The sequence below is a fragment of the Pelodiscus sinensis genome, chromosome 2 (assembly GCF_049634645.1).
Source record: "Pelodiscus sinensis isolate JC-2024 chromosome 2, ASM4963464v1, whole genome shotgun sequence".
NCBI lineage: Eukaryota > Metazoa > Chordata > Testudines > Trionychidae > Pelodiscus > Pelodiscus sinensis.
Window position 1 is genome coordinate 144,476,410 of NC_134712.1, and position 15,833 is coordinate 144,492,242.

General features: G+C 45.0%; 1 protein-coding gene across 1 annotated transcript in view; it reads left to right on the top strand.

Annotated features, from left to right (window-relative positions):
* LOC102449975 (tomoregulin-1) overlaps positions 1–15,833 on the top strand; it is a 217,615-nt gene that overhangs the window by 121,885 nt on the left and 79,897 nt on the right. Inside the window, exon 2 of the mRNA XM_075921539.1 lies at positions 3,744–3,853. Within this exon, the coding sequence (XP_075777654.1) occupies positions 3,744–3,853 (110 nt within the window). The remainder of the gene's footprint in view (positions 1–3,743; positions 3,854–15,833) is intronic.

Sequence of the window (15,833 nt, forward strand, 5' to 3'; positions counted from 1 at the left end):
TCATTCATGGCTTCCAGGATTATCTGCATCTTTTTTATTAATCCCTTTTTCACCAGTTATATTTCCTTTCAGTTTCCCCACTTCAGACTTCTATGGTAAGTCTGTTGATTTCCCTCTTCTTCCCTTCTCTAACAGCATTGGCTCACATACCCAGGAAGTCTATTTTTTCTTTTTCTTCTGTCCTGAAACCTTTCGGCTGTGTCTACATTAGGCCACTTATTCTGGAAAAGCAGCCGCTTTTCCGGAATAAGCTGCGAGCTGTCTACACTGGCCGCTTGCTTTTCCGGAAAAGCAATGATGATCTAATGTAAAATCGTCATTGTTTTTCCGGAAAAACTATGCTGCTCCCGTTCGGGCAAAAGTCCTTTTCTGGAAAAACTGTTCCGGAAAAGGGCCAGTGTAGACAGCACAGTAGTGTTTTCCGCAAAAAAGCCCCGATCGCGAAAATGACGATTGGGGCTTTTTTGCGGAAAAGTGCGTCTACATTGGCATGGACGCTTTTCCGGAAAAAGTGCTTTTCCAGAAAAGTGTCCTGCCAATCTAGACACACTTTTCCGGAAATACTTATAACAGAAAAACTGTTCTGTTTTAAGCATTTCCGGAAAAGGGTGCCAGTGTAGACGTAGCCTTCCTGTTTTCCTTCTTTCCTTCTTCTCACTTCCTAGTCCTCTGCTTTTATTCCCTATTCTTATTTTATTTTATCCTCTGACTTCCCACCCAGGCTCCAGTTCACCCACTAGCTCAGCATCTCCTTCCTTCTTCTCCTTCCTTCCTCCTTCCTTCTCCTTCACCTTTTTCCAGCCGTTCCTTCGTGTGGCTTCAAGTACCCTTCCCACCTTGGGGTTGCACTCTGCTTGGCTATCTCTTTCCCCAAGGCAGAATTCTGTGCTGCTGCATCACAACTAGGTGAAGTTATTACACATGCACATGTTCATGTTTACCTAATTTGGGGGTTGTCAAAGGCCCTTCAGCATTTGGCTTATAATATCAGGTTCTTACATAGCTCTTTGGTTTGCAGATCTCAAAGCACTTTACAAAAGATGGTGTATATATAATTATCCCCATGGTACAGATGGGAAGCCTGGTGGACAAAGAAGTAGAATGACATGCCCCACATCACCCAGAAAGTCGGTGCTAGTGCCAGGTGCAGAGTGTGCATCTCCTTGCTCCACATCCAAGGCAAGCATGCTGACTCATGCTGTCTCCTAGAGTAACATTACTGTAGCATATATTGTGCACATGCACGGTTCCATACCACCCACCTTAGAAAGTCTGGCAATATGGTTTTTGTTCTTAAACTCATATCAAAGCATGATGGAAGCATGTTCTATATATTTCTTTCTATTGGGTTTTTATTGCCAATGTCACAAATGATGACATCTCCTCTGGTTTTATATAGTGTCTGTCTCTGTGGTGGCTGAATACTGACATTTCAGCAGGAGGGTTACCACCAGCATTGGCCGGTAAATGATGATCTTAACCATTTTGTTTTAACTTGCACATGCATTTCACAATTCCTGAACAGTGTGAAGTACTACTTTAACTTCTGCTCTTATTCAGCCCAGTTATCTGAATGCAGTTTTGCTTCCAAGTATTATCCAAAGAAAGTTCTGAAAAACACAAGTGTAGATGGATCTGTGTTTGTGATTTGTACTACTTACTGTACAGCTCTGTAAGTCTGTAACACAAATCTAGCCCCAAGCAAGAAAGCCACTTTTCCTTTTAAAGGAATGCTATCAAGCTAAATTGTGAGAGTGGGATTTTTAAAAGCACACAGTGCTGTAATTACTTGGCTTCCACTGAAGTCGGTGATATAACTCCCATTTTCTTCAGGGAGAGTTAAGCACTGAGCTTGTTAAGTAATCCCACCCTCATTGTTCTCTCTCCTGCATAAACCTCATGTTTATGTTTGGGGTTAATAATATTCAAATCTCCCCCTAAAGCTCTTCTTTGTTGTGATGGCTACAAGAAACTTGATAACAGTGAGGCAGCTGGTGCACTGAGAAAACTGCCTATCATGAGGAAAACTTCTGAACTGTCAGGGTGGTTAAGCACTGGAGTAAATTGCCTAGGGAGGCTGTGGAATCTCCATCAATGGAGATTTTTCGGAGCAAGTGGGACAAACACCTGTCAGGGATGGTCTAGATCAGGAGTGGATGAAAAAATGGCGGCTGTTCGCCAAGGTTAATTTCTGCGGAGCCGCCACCACAAGATTTACGTGAATGGCCACAGGTACCAGTGATTGCAGCTCCTGTTGTCACTGTTCCCAGCCAATGGGAGCTGCATTTGCCTGTACCTGTGGAGGGGCAGGTAAATATAGTGATGCCAGCCCCCCAAGGACTAACCGTGGTGAACCACCACTGCTTTATTGCCCACCCCTGACTTAGGGTATGCCTGTACTTCAAAATGAAGGTGTGATCATAACACAGTTAGGCCTACCTCTGTCTTACCATTTAGGCTAGCTAGATAAAAGCTAACAGAAGTGCAAACTGAGTGGCCTGGGCTAGCAATCCAAGCAGGGACTCAGGGTCTCTAGAGGGCTTGTACTCTGGTTGCTCACCCATGTCATTGCATCTGCACTGCTACTCTTGCCCACACTAATTACACTAAAGTTAACGGGCACTCCTATCAATGCTACAGTCACGCTTTCACTTTGCAGAGTAAGCACTTTATTCTGTTAGGGTATGTCGACACTTGCTCCCTAGTCCGAACTAGGGATGCCAATGTAGCATTCCGAAGTTGCTAATGAAGCGCAGGATTTAAATATCCCGTGCTTGATTAGCATATTCGTGTCTGGTCGCCATTTTAAAAATCCACTAGTCCGAATTAACTCGCCACGTGTAGACGTGGTATTCCGAAAGAAACCCCTTCTCTCGGATTAACTATTACTCCTCATGCTACAGTTAATCCAAGGGAAGGGGTTTCTTTCAGAATACCGCGTTTATATACAGCGAGTTAATTTGGACTTGTGGATTTTTAAAATGGCGACCGGACGCGACTATGCTAATCAAGCGCGGGATATTTAAATCCTGCGTTTCATTAGTAACTTCAGTATGCTACATTTGCATCCCTAGTTCGGACTAGGGAGCAAGTGTAGACATACCCTTATGGAATAGTGCCTAGTACAGTGGGGTCCTGGTTCATGACTGGAGCTCCAAGGTACTACCATAATACTCCTCCTACTACTAATATTGTACATAGTTACAGGGTTTTCGGTCTACAAGAGCAGAGTGTGGCTTGTAATGTGGTCTGGAGTGGAGGACAGATGTTTGCTGAACAGATTCTAGTCTCCGCTAAAATCCACAGCACGGCTCTCCCATCAGGTTCTGTGACAAGAAAAGTAGAATGGGCAGAGGGGACATGGTCTATATATTTTGTGTGTGTATCTTGACTCCTGCTATTATCTGTCTGGGGAATGTCCCCTTGGGTTGTAGGTTGGCGAAAGCACTGCTCGTGAGAATATGGAAGACAGTAACTGTTTTGGCAGTGCGTGTGCCAGTTCTGGAGCTGTTTGTGTGATGAGGCAGAATGGAGCTGTACCTACAGTACCAATTGAACAGCTATACCTCTTGGGAGCAGACTGCTAGCCAACTGGCACACAGCAAATGGAACAAGACTATCTACTTTGAAAAAAAAAAGCTGTGTGGGAAAATTAGTGGTGTAAAGATGACGCTGACATTATTATAGCAAAAATAAATCATACCACATTATAGACATCATTTTTCTTTTTTCCCCTTTTACAGAACTAAATGTAAGGGAGTCTGAAGTAAGAGTGTGTGATGAATCATCATGTAAATATGGGGGAGTATGTAAAGAAGATGGAGATGGCTTGAAATGTGCATGTCAGTTTCAGGTAAGGACTTTGCACTTGTGTATCTGCTGTTGTTTTAAATATTGGGCTATTTTTAGGAGCCCTGAGATATGTGTTAGTTTTAAAGTTTCAGCTTCCTAAACCTTAATGCAGTCTGTTCAGACATGTTCTCCAGATTCTAAATATATGTACTGCAGTGGTCCCTCACCTTTTGCGGCTGCCAGGCACCCGGGGGCGGGGGCTGCGCATGCGCCCGGGGTCCGGGGTGCAAGAATGGCTTGGGCCGGCCCTGGTCACTTGGCAGGCACACATAAATGTCCCGGTGGGCACCATGACGCCCGCAGGCACCGCGTTGCGGACCACTGATGTACTGGTACAAGTTGTGAATCACCCTGATGTGGACTTAAAGGGACTATGTTCTCAGTCATTTCTCCTCCACAGCCTCATTAGGATATTCTGCATTGTGGGATTGGGGCAAGAAGGAGAACACCTGATGTTTACAAGGGAGGAGGGATTATGTGTATCCTCCCCAAATTTACTATGCTGACTTGAAGTTTAGAATACTTTTTCTAAAATCATACAAATAAATCCATTCGTTATTTTAGGAATTAAATGAATTAAAAACAATTCCTTTAAAACATTCATCACCCTACATCAGACCACTTTTTTGCCTTAATGATTCAATCAGAATAACATAGACTTGTCAAACTTACCATATAATTAAAACACATCAAAACCTTCAGCACAGGTTACAGCCGAATAATTTTAGAGCACTATTGTTCATTTTCCCCTGTTATTCTCCATAACTAAAAGTTACTCCCTTAGCAAAGGATAATGTTTTACTTGAGAGAATTCTACCAAGAATTGCCCTCTTTCAAAAAAAGGTTACCATCTCGCATTGTTTTGAATGAGAGTAAAGCTACAGGTTGCCCTTATCAAATATACCCTTCAAATCTACCTTTCTTCAAATCAAATTTTTTAGTAAAGGTATGCCATATCTAGATGGTCAACTTTGCAACACCAGAATCTAAAACAATTGCAAGATACTTGGCTTTCTTTAGCTTTCTAAATTCTTAGATACAGAGTACAAAATTATTTTCAAACTGCTAAATCAATGGGCATCCTATGGACCAGTTGGCATTGTTGCCAAATTTCACAACCTTATTGTAAGTCTCATACTTACGGTGTTTTTCTCAAAAGCCCTAGCTCTTGAGAATCATTCGAGAACATCAACTTTGATTTTTTTTAAAGTACACTTCTAACAATAATGGTTGTGTGGAAAAAAACCTTCCAATGTGACCTGTGTCCTTTGAAGACTCAAAAACCAGAAAGCTAATAACAAGAATGCAACATTTATTACTTTAAAATATCATTATTTTAAAACCAATTGCATGATATTTGGGTAGCCTGATTTAAATACATATATTGCACAGTCATTGCTTATTCTCTTATTTCTGTTCTTCAAGTGCTGTTCCTGTGGTTGCTCCATTTTAGGTGTTGGGGCATTCTCCTGCCAGTGGTTGGAGATGTTTTCTAGCAGAGTCTGGTCGCACCAACCACCCCCAGGTGCCGCTTGTGCATTGACTGCGTGCGTGGTGTGGTCCCCCTCAATTCCTCTTTACCATCCCTGGCAGCAGATGGATCTCTTAGCATTCATTGCTCCTTTACCTAAAAGGCAAAGAAATCATCTTGTTATTCATTTATTCCTTCCTGTTCCTTCTCCTTACCTTTTTTGTAAAAAAAAAAAAAGCCCACACCTTTTTTTTCAGAGAGAGAAGAGATGTTTCCCCTTTCCCCTCCCTCCTTTCTTCTTTTAGTTCTAAAGAGTTAAATCTAACCCTTACTTAAAAAAACAACAAAGAAAAATGCAGAGAAAGTCTTCTCATTTAAAAAAACAAACAAACAAAAAACCCTTAATTGTAGTCATGCCCAGTTCCCCTGGCTTCAAGAAGTGTGACACCCGCAGAAATGCCATGCTGATCTCTGATGGATATTCTTCTTGTGTTTGCTGTTTTGGGAAGAGCCACATTTTTCAGAAGTGCTCATATTGCAGCAATATGAAGACTAGGACCTGGCGAGATAGCTGCACCTGACGATGATCCTCCTAGAAAAATCCCTCCACCCAGCAAGAGATGGATCCTTCACTGACCCATCAACAACCAGGTCCAAAGACAAGGTTGAGACTTCCATTACTTTGAGGAAGCAAGCCTTCTCTTCCTCAGACCGGGACTCTTTCAAATCAAATGTTTCCCTGGTGAGGTCTCTACCCGCGGTGCCAACCTGGTCTAGAGTGAGCACCGCTGACAAGTCCAGCACCTCTGGTACTGTCTTGGCACAAATGTCAATGGCACTTAAGAGGGCAGTCTTTGAGCCAGCATGCAAAACTACAATACCAGCACTGAAGCCAACCTGTGCAGACATGCCACCACCAGCACTGGCTTTGGCCCTAACACCCTTCTTGGTACCGACGAACAAGGGTCCCCCGGCACCAGCCATTACTACCAGATTGGCACTGAAGCATACAACGCTGAAGTGCTCATTGGCACTGACTCAATTTTTTCACCACTTGGACATAGAAATCTCTTCAGTACCGCAGTCTCTGCTGCTCGGCACTGATCATGTAACAGTGACCACTTTGTCCAGCTCTCTCCATACCAAACAGTGAGGTCAAAGCAGATGGTCAGGATAGCCATTTTTCCTCCCAACACTCTTCACCCACCCACCACAGATCTCCAAGGGAACAGAGACCAACTAGACCTTCCTATGGCCCTCACTAGTATGGCCATCCGTGGCCATACCTGCCACCCTCTCACCCTATGCATTGGCCATCTTAAGATGCCTGGTCCTTGTACAGTCATCACCACACAGCACCATGTACCAGGGCAGCAAGCAGATCTCCTCCCCTTAGCCCAAGGCCCTCATACAGGAGGGTCAGACAATATCCTGCATTGCCCTCCAGGTGGCCAAGGACGTTGCGGGCATGACAGCCCGTACAACTGCAACAGCAGTAGTGACATGCAGGGCTTCCTAGCTTCAGGTCTCGGGAATTCCAAAAGACCTTCAGATGAATGTGGAAGACCTCCCCTTCAACCAGTCTCACCTCTTTTCTACCAAAACGGATGAAGTTCTTCACGCCATGAAGGCTTCATGGGCCATGATTAGACACTTAGTATTCACACCCCACTGAATAATCATAAGCAGTACACCCCTTACCACTGACCACGGGAATCTCATCCCAGACCACAGCAGAGACCATTCGAATTCCACTCAGAACAATGCCTCCAATGGCGCAGACCTCAACATTCAGGGTATGTCTAGACTACATAGCTCCAGATTTAAATAATCTGCATCTAGACTTCCGCGCTGTGCCGGATCAGCTGATTGTCGGCACAGCGTGGCGGCCATTTTTATTTTAATGAAGCGGGGATTTAAATAAAAATAAAAATGGCTGCCGCACTGTGCCGACAATCAGCTGATCCGGCACAGTGCGGAAGTCTAGATGCAGATCGGTCGACAAGGGAAGCCTTTGTCCACTGCTTCGTTATGCCTTGTGAAACGAGGTTTACCAGAGCGGTCAACAAAGGCTTCCCTTGTTGACCGATCTACGTCTAGACTGCTGCACTGTGATGGATCAGCTGATTGTTGGCACAGCGTGGTGGCCATTTTTATTTTAATGAAGCGGGGATTATTTAAATCCCCGCTTCATTACTATGTCGGGTAAACTAGTTTAGACATACCGTCACAGTCTACAATGAGCTTACCCTCTACTGTACCGCTAACAGTTCTGAGAAATTGGTTGAGTGTCTGAGTGACCTCTCCCCAGTACCAGAGTCACAACCAACTTTCCTCCACCCCTTTAATCATTGCCTCCATCCTTTTTACCCCACTCGTGGGCAAATATCACATCGGACCGATGGGTTTTGGGGATCATCCACTCTGGGTATTTGATCGCCTTCATATCCATTTCACCAAACCTTCCTTCATCCTCCCTTTTTAGTGACTCTTCCCATAAACACCTATTACGTCTTGAGGTGCAACATTTACTTCAAATCAGAGCAGTAGGATGAGTACCGGCTCCTTATTGAGGAAAGAGGTTTCTATTCCAATTATTTCCTCACTCAAAAGAAAACCGGGGGTTGGAGACAGGTACTTGATCTCAGGAGGCTCAACAAATTTATATGAAATCACAAGTTCAAGATGGTGTTAGAGAAGACCGGTTCTCAGCTCTCAGTGTACAAGAAGCGTACTTCCATATTATGACCCACCCAGTGGACAGGTGCTTTCTTTGCTTTACTGTCAGCCCCAAACACTGCCAGTCTTGGGTGCTACCTTTTGTTTTGTCTCTGGTCCCCAGAGGTTTTTTTCCAAAACCCTAGCAGTAGTTGCAGCATTGGAGGGTAATAGTCTTCCCCTATTTTGACAATTGTTTAATCAAGGCACTACATTATGACACACTATGCATGGTACAAACAACAATTTTTTGGGGTACATCTAGACTACACGCTTCTTTTGAAAGAGATCATCGAAAAAATTTATTTCGAAAGAGATCGTCTAGACAGCCACCACTTTTTTCGAAAGTGATTCGCTTTTTCGAAAGAGAGCACCCAGGCAATCTGGATGCTCTCTTTTGAAAAAGCCCTGTTTGTGTTCAAGAACGCCTTTTTTCAAAAGACCTCTTTGGAAAAAAGGCATTCTTCCTTGTAAAATTAGGTTTACCGTTGTAGAAAAAAAGCTGCATTCTTTCTATTTAATTTCGAAAGAATATGGCAGCAGTGTAGATGCAAGTGAAGTTTTTTCAAAAAAAGGCCACTTCTTTCGAAAAAACCCTGTAGTCTAGACATAGCGTTTGTTTCAACTCTTAGGCCTACAGATCCACTTCCAAAAGTCAACTCTTGAACCAACTCAAATTCTAGAATTTACTTTGACTCCATAGAAGCTGAGGCCATACTTCCGTAGGGCAGATTTGACATACTCGCCTCCCTAATCTCCACAGTTCAGTTCAGTCCTTTTACTACTGTATGTGCCTATCTTCAGCCATATGGCAGCTGCCACATATGTGGTGAAATATGCCAGGCTCCATATGTCTGCCTCCAAGCCTGGCTTACCACTGTATATATCCCTTCTTACGACAGACTCCACAAGAGATTATCACTTCCACCGCACGACTTCTCCTCTCTAGAATGGTGGAAAAGAGAACACTACATTATGTAGGGTGTCTCTTTTCAGCAGGACTCCCCATCTCATATTATCACAACAGATACCTCCTTACTGGGATGGGAAACCCATCTTGACTAGCAAATCATCCAAAGCAAATAGTCTTCACACAAAGCTCAACTTCACATCAGTCTTCTGGAACTGAGAGCTGCTCTCAATGGCCTTCCTATAATATATGGAAAGATCATATACATCTTCAAAGACAACACACAGTATATGTTCTACATAAATTGTCAAGGTGGAGCATGAGCTCACTCCCTTTGTACAGAAGTGGTAAAATTTTGGTGCCTTTGCCAGAGCACCATGCCCCTAGAATCATACCTACCCGGAGCAAAGAACGCTATGGTGGATGGCCACAGCATCTCTTTTTGGATTAGCATGAATGGGAAATACACCCAGCAATCATCCAGACAATATTCTACAATTGAGGAGAACCGAACATCGACCTCTTTGCCCGCCGTATGAACTACAAATGCCATGAGTTTTGCTCCAGAGCGGGCTCCAACAGGGGATCCCTCTGAAATGTCTTTTCAATTCCATAGACAGCACCTCTTTATGCTTTCTCACTCCTGCCATTCATTAGTCGAATGAATCCTAAAATCCAGTGAGATTTCTTATCATCCGTATGGTCCCAACCTGCCACAGACAGACCCAGTTCCCTTACCTCAACCGTCTTGTACTCTGTACTTGTCACGCGCTCCCACGATATACAGACCTATCCCAATCCAGCAGCTCTTCATCTCAAAGCCTGGCTACTCCATGATTCCATTATGTCAAGTGATGATGTTCAGAATGAAAACAGATACTTTTAAATAGCTGCTGACCTACCACCAGAAAAACTTACTTCTACAAGTGGAGACACTTTTTCACTTGGTGCCAACAGACACATACAACATTGCCAACCAATGTTCCCCTCCCGGTCATACTAGAGTATCTCCTTGAACTCAGGGAGTTAGGCCTATCTATAAATGATTTTTAACTGGTATCTAAAATTAATACCCAATAATTCGGGAACCATCATCTCCCTGGGATACCAGACTGATGTTCGAGCCATTAACCACTTGCTCCCTTCTCCATATGTCAGTGAAGATAGCTTTTCTCATTGTCATAACATCGGCAAGATGGGTACATCTTATATTGTGGACCCTCCCTTTACTATATTTACAAAAGGCAAAATTACATTATGTCCCCACCCAAAATTTTTACGAGAAGTGGTCTCCACATTTCACATCAATGATCCTATACATCCGCCTACCTTTTTTTCCCCAAACCTCACAACAATACCTTACAGGCATCTCTTCACACACTGGATGCCAGGCGAGCTCATACGTTTACCTTGATAGGACCCAAGCTTTCCTCAAGTCCCCCAGACTCTCTTTGTTCATTGCCAAGCAGTTCAGGGGAGGACACTATTTCACCCTGATGGCTTTCAATGTGGATCTCCTCATGCATACATACCTGCTACACTCTACACAACAAGCAACCTCCACAGCACGTAATGGCTCACTCCACCAGAGCCATGTCCACAGCCTTTCTGAAAGATGTACCCTTGTAGGACATATGAAGGGCTGCAACTTGATCCTTTGAGCACACTTTTGCTAGACATTATGCCATAACAAATGGCCCTAATTCTTTAGCCACAATGGGACAAGCTGTTCTTTCACCTCTAGCTTAACCGTGTCTCCAAAGCCCTCCTCCAGTGGGGCACTGCTCTACAGACACCTAACGTGGAGCACTCACAGAGACAGCACATAAAGGAGAAGAAGTTACTCACTGCGTGCTGTAACGATGGTTCTTCGAAATGTGTCTCTGTGGGTGCTCGAGTACCCTCCTTCCTCCCGTCTACTTTGGTGTCCATATCCTTGATACCATGGTAGAGAAGGAACTGAGGGGGACTGCACGGTGTGCACAGTCAACAGATGTAAGTGGCGCCACAAGGTGGCTACTACACAAGCGTGATGTGACCAGACACTGCTAGGAAAAATCTCTGCTCAGTGGTGAGAGGATGCACTGACACCTAATGTGGAGCACTGACAGGGACACACATCTTGAAGATCCATCGTTGATGCACAAGGTGAGTAACTTCTTCTTTTCAGTGCTCAGAGGGTTAGTACATTTTTTATTTTTGTTGGTGCACATTTCCATCTCTTCACCTTAACCGCTGAACTTAAAAGTTGCTATTCTCAGCACACAGGAATTTACAAGCAGTAGAACCTGTTTCCACCAAAAGAAGGAAATGGAATTGGGGGAGCAGCAGGAAATGCCTAAAACATACGTGCTTTTCATATGTAACAAGAGCTTGAATACTTATTGTAAGTGAAAAACTCAACTCAGCCTTAATGAAGGACTTGCAACTGGCACCTCCAAATTATCACAAATTAAAGACTTATTAAGACAACAACCACACAGCACCAGCCTGACAGTGTCCCTTCAGCTGTTCTGCATGTAAAATTGAAATGTCGTGCATGGCAAGAGAAGCAGCTAATAAAAATTTCAGACGTTATTCCAGGGATGCGGCAGTTTCTCAAAGATCTGTTCTATCTTGGCATTTTCATAACTATCGAAACTCTGGGTGTAACTAGCTACAGATTAGATCACCCTTGGGACCTGAGCAGTCCCAAACCAGGGATTTTGCTGGACCAGGGGAGGTCAAGGCTCCTCTCCTGGCTGTCAGCCCCACATAGGGGCACCAGCCCTGGCCACTGGAATCCACTCTCCCTACCATGCCAACCTTGCTGCTACCAGCCACCGGCCCAGCAGGGGCTCACAGCCGCCAGACCTGCAGCCACTTGCTGGGGCTTTGCTCTTCGTCCTGGGTGGCCCCTGCTCCCAGACAGACTCTGTGGTCCAGCAACATCCCTGGTCCTCAAGGAACATGGGTGAGCCAGACCAGAGAGTGATGGATTTCAGAGGCTCAACTTGTAGTTGAAAATGTCCCTGTTGGAGGACAGTTCTCAGCTCATGCAAAGCTGATGGAGGTGGATCCACTTTACTCCCTCCCAGCCCCCTTCCCTCCCTACCTCAGGGTACATCTACACTAGCCCCCTAGTTTGAACTAGGCAGGCTAATGAGGGCGATCGAAATTGCTAATGAAGTGCGGGATTTAAATATCATTCCACGAGGAATAACAGTTAATTTGAACTAAAGGGTTTATCTCAGAATTCCACTTTTCTGCTGCGTGTAGACGCGGACAGTTACTTCGGGCTAGTTAGTTTCCAAAATGGTCGGGAATATGCTAATCAAGCACGGGATATTTAAATCTCACGCTTCATTAGCAATTTCAGTCACCCTCATTAGTCTCCCTAGTTCAAACTAGGGGGCAAGTGTAGACGTATCCTCAGAGATGCTCTGGATGATGAGTGGGATACTATTAAAGGGTATGTCTACACTACCCTCCTAGTTCGAACTAGGAGGGTAATGTATGCATACCGCACTTGCTAATGAAGCCCGGGATTTGAATTTCCCGGGCTTCATTAGCATAAGCGGGGAGCCGCCATTTTTAAATCCCCGCTGCTTCGAACCCCGTGTAGCGCGGCTACACGGGGCTCGAACTAGGTAGTTCGGATTAGGGTGCCTATTCCGAACTACCGGTACACCTCGTTTCACGAGGAGTAACGGTAGTTCGGAATAGGACCCTAGTCCGAACTACCTAGTTCGAGCCCCGTGTAGCCGCGCTACACGGGGTTCGAAGCAGCGGGGATTTAAAAATGGCGGCTCCCCGCTTATGCTAATGAAGCCCGGGAAATTCAAATCCCGGGCTTCATTAGCAAGTGCGGTATGCATACATTACCCCGCTAGTTCGAACTAGCGGGGTAGTGTAGACATACCCAAACAGAATAGCCACAAAGCTGTTTTAAATAATGGCTGGCACAGATCTCCCCTGGTGTTCAGAGAGATGAACCAAGTCCTGATCTCCTCACTGCACTCTCCTGGCTTAGTTAAGCTCCTCGACGAGAGAGATTCTCTCCCTGAATGTGTAGCTTTTGAATGAAATAACCACTAACCAACATCCCAGGCTTGTGTCATTTCTTCTCAGTTTTTAACCTTTAGAAGTTGAAGCACTTAATGGATCATAACTTCCCCTCTTGGAAGCCCCTTTGGAAATGACTTGCTGTCGAATAGAAGGATGTCATTGAAACGAATGTAACATCATTTGAAGGAAGAGTGCCAGGGGACTCAGTCCTTCTATGAACAACTCTTTCTTTCTCGCAGCCAGCACATCTATTGAGTTTAGGTGATATTTTGAAGTTTAAGACTCCAGAATTACATTTGCAAACGAGGCTGCATGCATATAGCTAGGGGATTTCTCCAGTGCTTTCCTTTCAGTGACCTTGCTCATTTTAATGACGTCCTGACATTCAGCAGCTGTAAACCTTAAAAGGATAGTTTTGTTTCTGTGCTCACTTGGGAGATATGTTCGCTACACTTTTGATAAAGATGTTTAAGGGTTTGATCATTGCAGAGCAATTTACAGGCTATTTTTCAGGATTTCAATAAAATAAAAATGATTGACATTTATATCAGCCAAAGTTCCCAAAGCATTAAACACAAATATAAAACAAGCATCAATCTGTGTATCACTGAAAGGCAGTGGAAACTGGCAGCTTTTAAATAGTACACGGCAACATGTGGATTGAACATGGGGAATACACTTAGGCAATGTTCCTTCTAATATTTTCCATCCATGTGCAGAATAAATTTTATGAGGCCTATACAGATGTGCACCACAAGTAGAAGCACATGCTCCTGGCCGTGGGCACTCTGCTTATCATTTGGGTGGTACCTATCTCCTGGGTGGCTACCCAAATGCTCAGGTTAAAATAGGGTGGGCAATAATTTTTGATGGGGGACCATGCCAAGGTATTGGTAAGTGGTCAAGGGTCTCACTTTTATATGGAGGGGTGTGGGGTTTGGGATGGAGGTTGGGTGCAGTAGGGAGCTTGGAGTAGGGGTTCAGGAAAGGGTGCAGGAGAGTGTGTGGGGTCTGAGAGGGACTTTGGGTGAAGGAGGAGATTGGGACCTGGGGCAGGTGATTAGGGTGCTGGGTCCAGGAGGGGGCATGGGTGCAGAAAAGGACTCTGGCCTGGAGAAGGGGTGTAGAAGGGAGTGTGGGATCTGGGAAGGAATTGTGACCTGGGGCATGGGGGAAGGAGGGTGTATAGGGCTTGGGTTGAGGATTGAGGTGCAGAGTCTGGGAGGGGATGTGGGTGGAGGAAAGGATTCTGGCCTCAGAGGAGGAGGTGTAGGAGGGGACTGGGAGGGAGCTGTGACCGGGGGGTGCATGGTGTAGAGGGTTTGGGTGGTGACCTGGAGCAATGAGATGGGGTCCAGGAGGGGGTGGGGTGCCAGGTGCAGACTATAGCCAGGTGCTTACCTAGGTGGCTCCTGGCCAGCAGCCCAGCAGAACCCTCAAGCAGGCTTCCGTCCTGCTGCAGCCCCCTCTGCCAGCCACAGCCCCAGACTCAAAGTGGCTGGCTGTTCCATGTGGCTCTCTTGCGCCATGCATTGGGTCGGGGGAGTTTCTGGCCAATGGGAGCTGAGAGATTGTGCTGGGACAGAGGCAGCACATGAAGCCTCTTCCCCCCAACTCCCAGGGTTGTGCAGCACGGAGGGCTACGTGGAGCCGCCAGCCGCTCTGAATGCCGTGGGGCTGCTCTGTGCCTGAAAGTCCCATCAGGGTGGGGCGTGGGATGTATTGAAAGGCTTGGACGGCCCAATATGATCCGCAGACCATATCTTGCTCTCTCCTGTCTTACAGGGAACATTGCACATAGGCATTGGAAAATATAGTTCTCCAAAATACTTCTCCCATATCCTTAGCCCTATTTAGCATGAGATCTGAGAGGTTCACAGGCCATGGTGCAATGTCATTGGGCTGCTCAGTGAAATAAAGTCGCAGAGATGCCTTGCGCAGTTTTCAGAGCAAGTTAGGCATGTTGCTTCTATGTGTGTGGAGTTCATTACATTCTTGGTCACTTTTGATAGGGTGACAGGGAAGTAAGAATAATTTCTTATAAAATTACTTTAAAAATGGAATATTTTGATTGCTCATATGCCAAAAGTGATTTCAATAAATAAGTCATTCACATTCGAAAAATAAATGAACAACTGTAATTTCAGGACATGCCTACACAGCGGTGTTATTTCGAAATAATTGATATTATTCCAAAATAACATAGCTGGTGTTTACACTACAAGCAGTTATTTCAACATAATGTCAAAATAATGTTGAGCTGGAGGACTTCTTACTCTGATTCCTGTAACCCTCATTTTACAAGGAGTAAGGGAAGTTGAAGGAAGAGTGCTCTTTCTCAGACTTCCTGCTGTGTAGACAGCTCCAACAGCTGAAATAAGTTATTTCGACTTAAGCTATGCAAATGATGTAGCTGAAGTTGCGTAGCTTATTTAGATTTTAACCCTGCTGTGTAGACATGTCCTCAGAGAAGTTGATCCAGACATCAGAGCATGTTGGGTGGGGGGTCGTCTCAACATAAAATTTACACCAGTGCAACCTTGGGTATAGACCCTTTTGCACGAGTTTGATTATTAGCATCACACCTGTTGTTAAACAGATGCAGTGAGTGTGAGCAGATGAGGCCGTAGTCCCTGGTTTTCCTTGTGGTATTATAGATCAGAAAGTGGTGTACTCTGGGTATGTCTACACTAGCCCCCTAGTTCAAACTAGGGAGGCTAATGTAGGCATTCGAAGTTGCAAATGAAGCCCGGGATTTAAATATCCCGGGCTTTATTTGCATCTTCCCGTCCGGGCGCCATTTTTAAATCCCCTTAGTCCGAACTAACTGCCCGC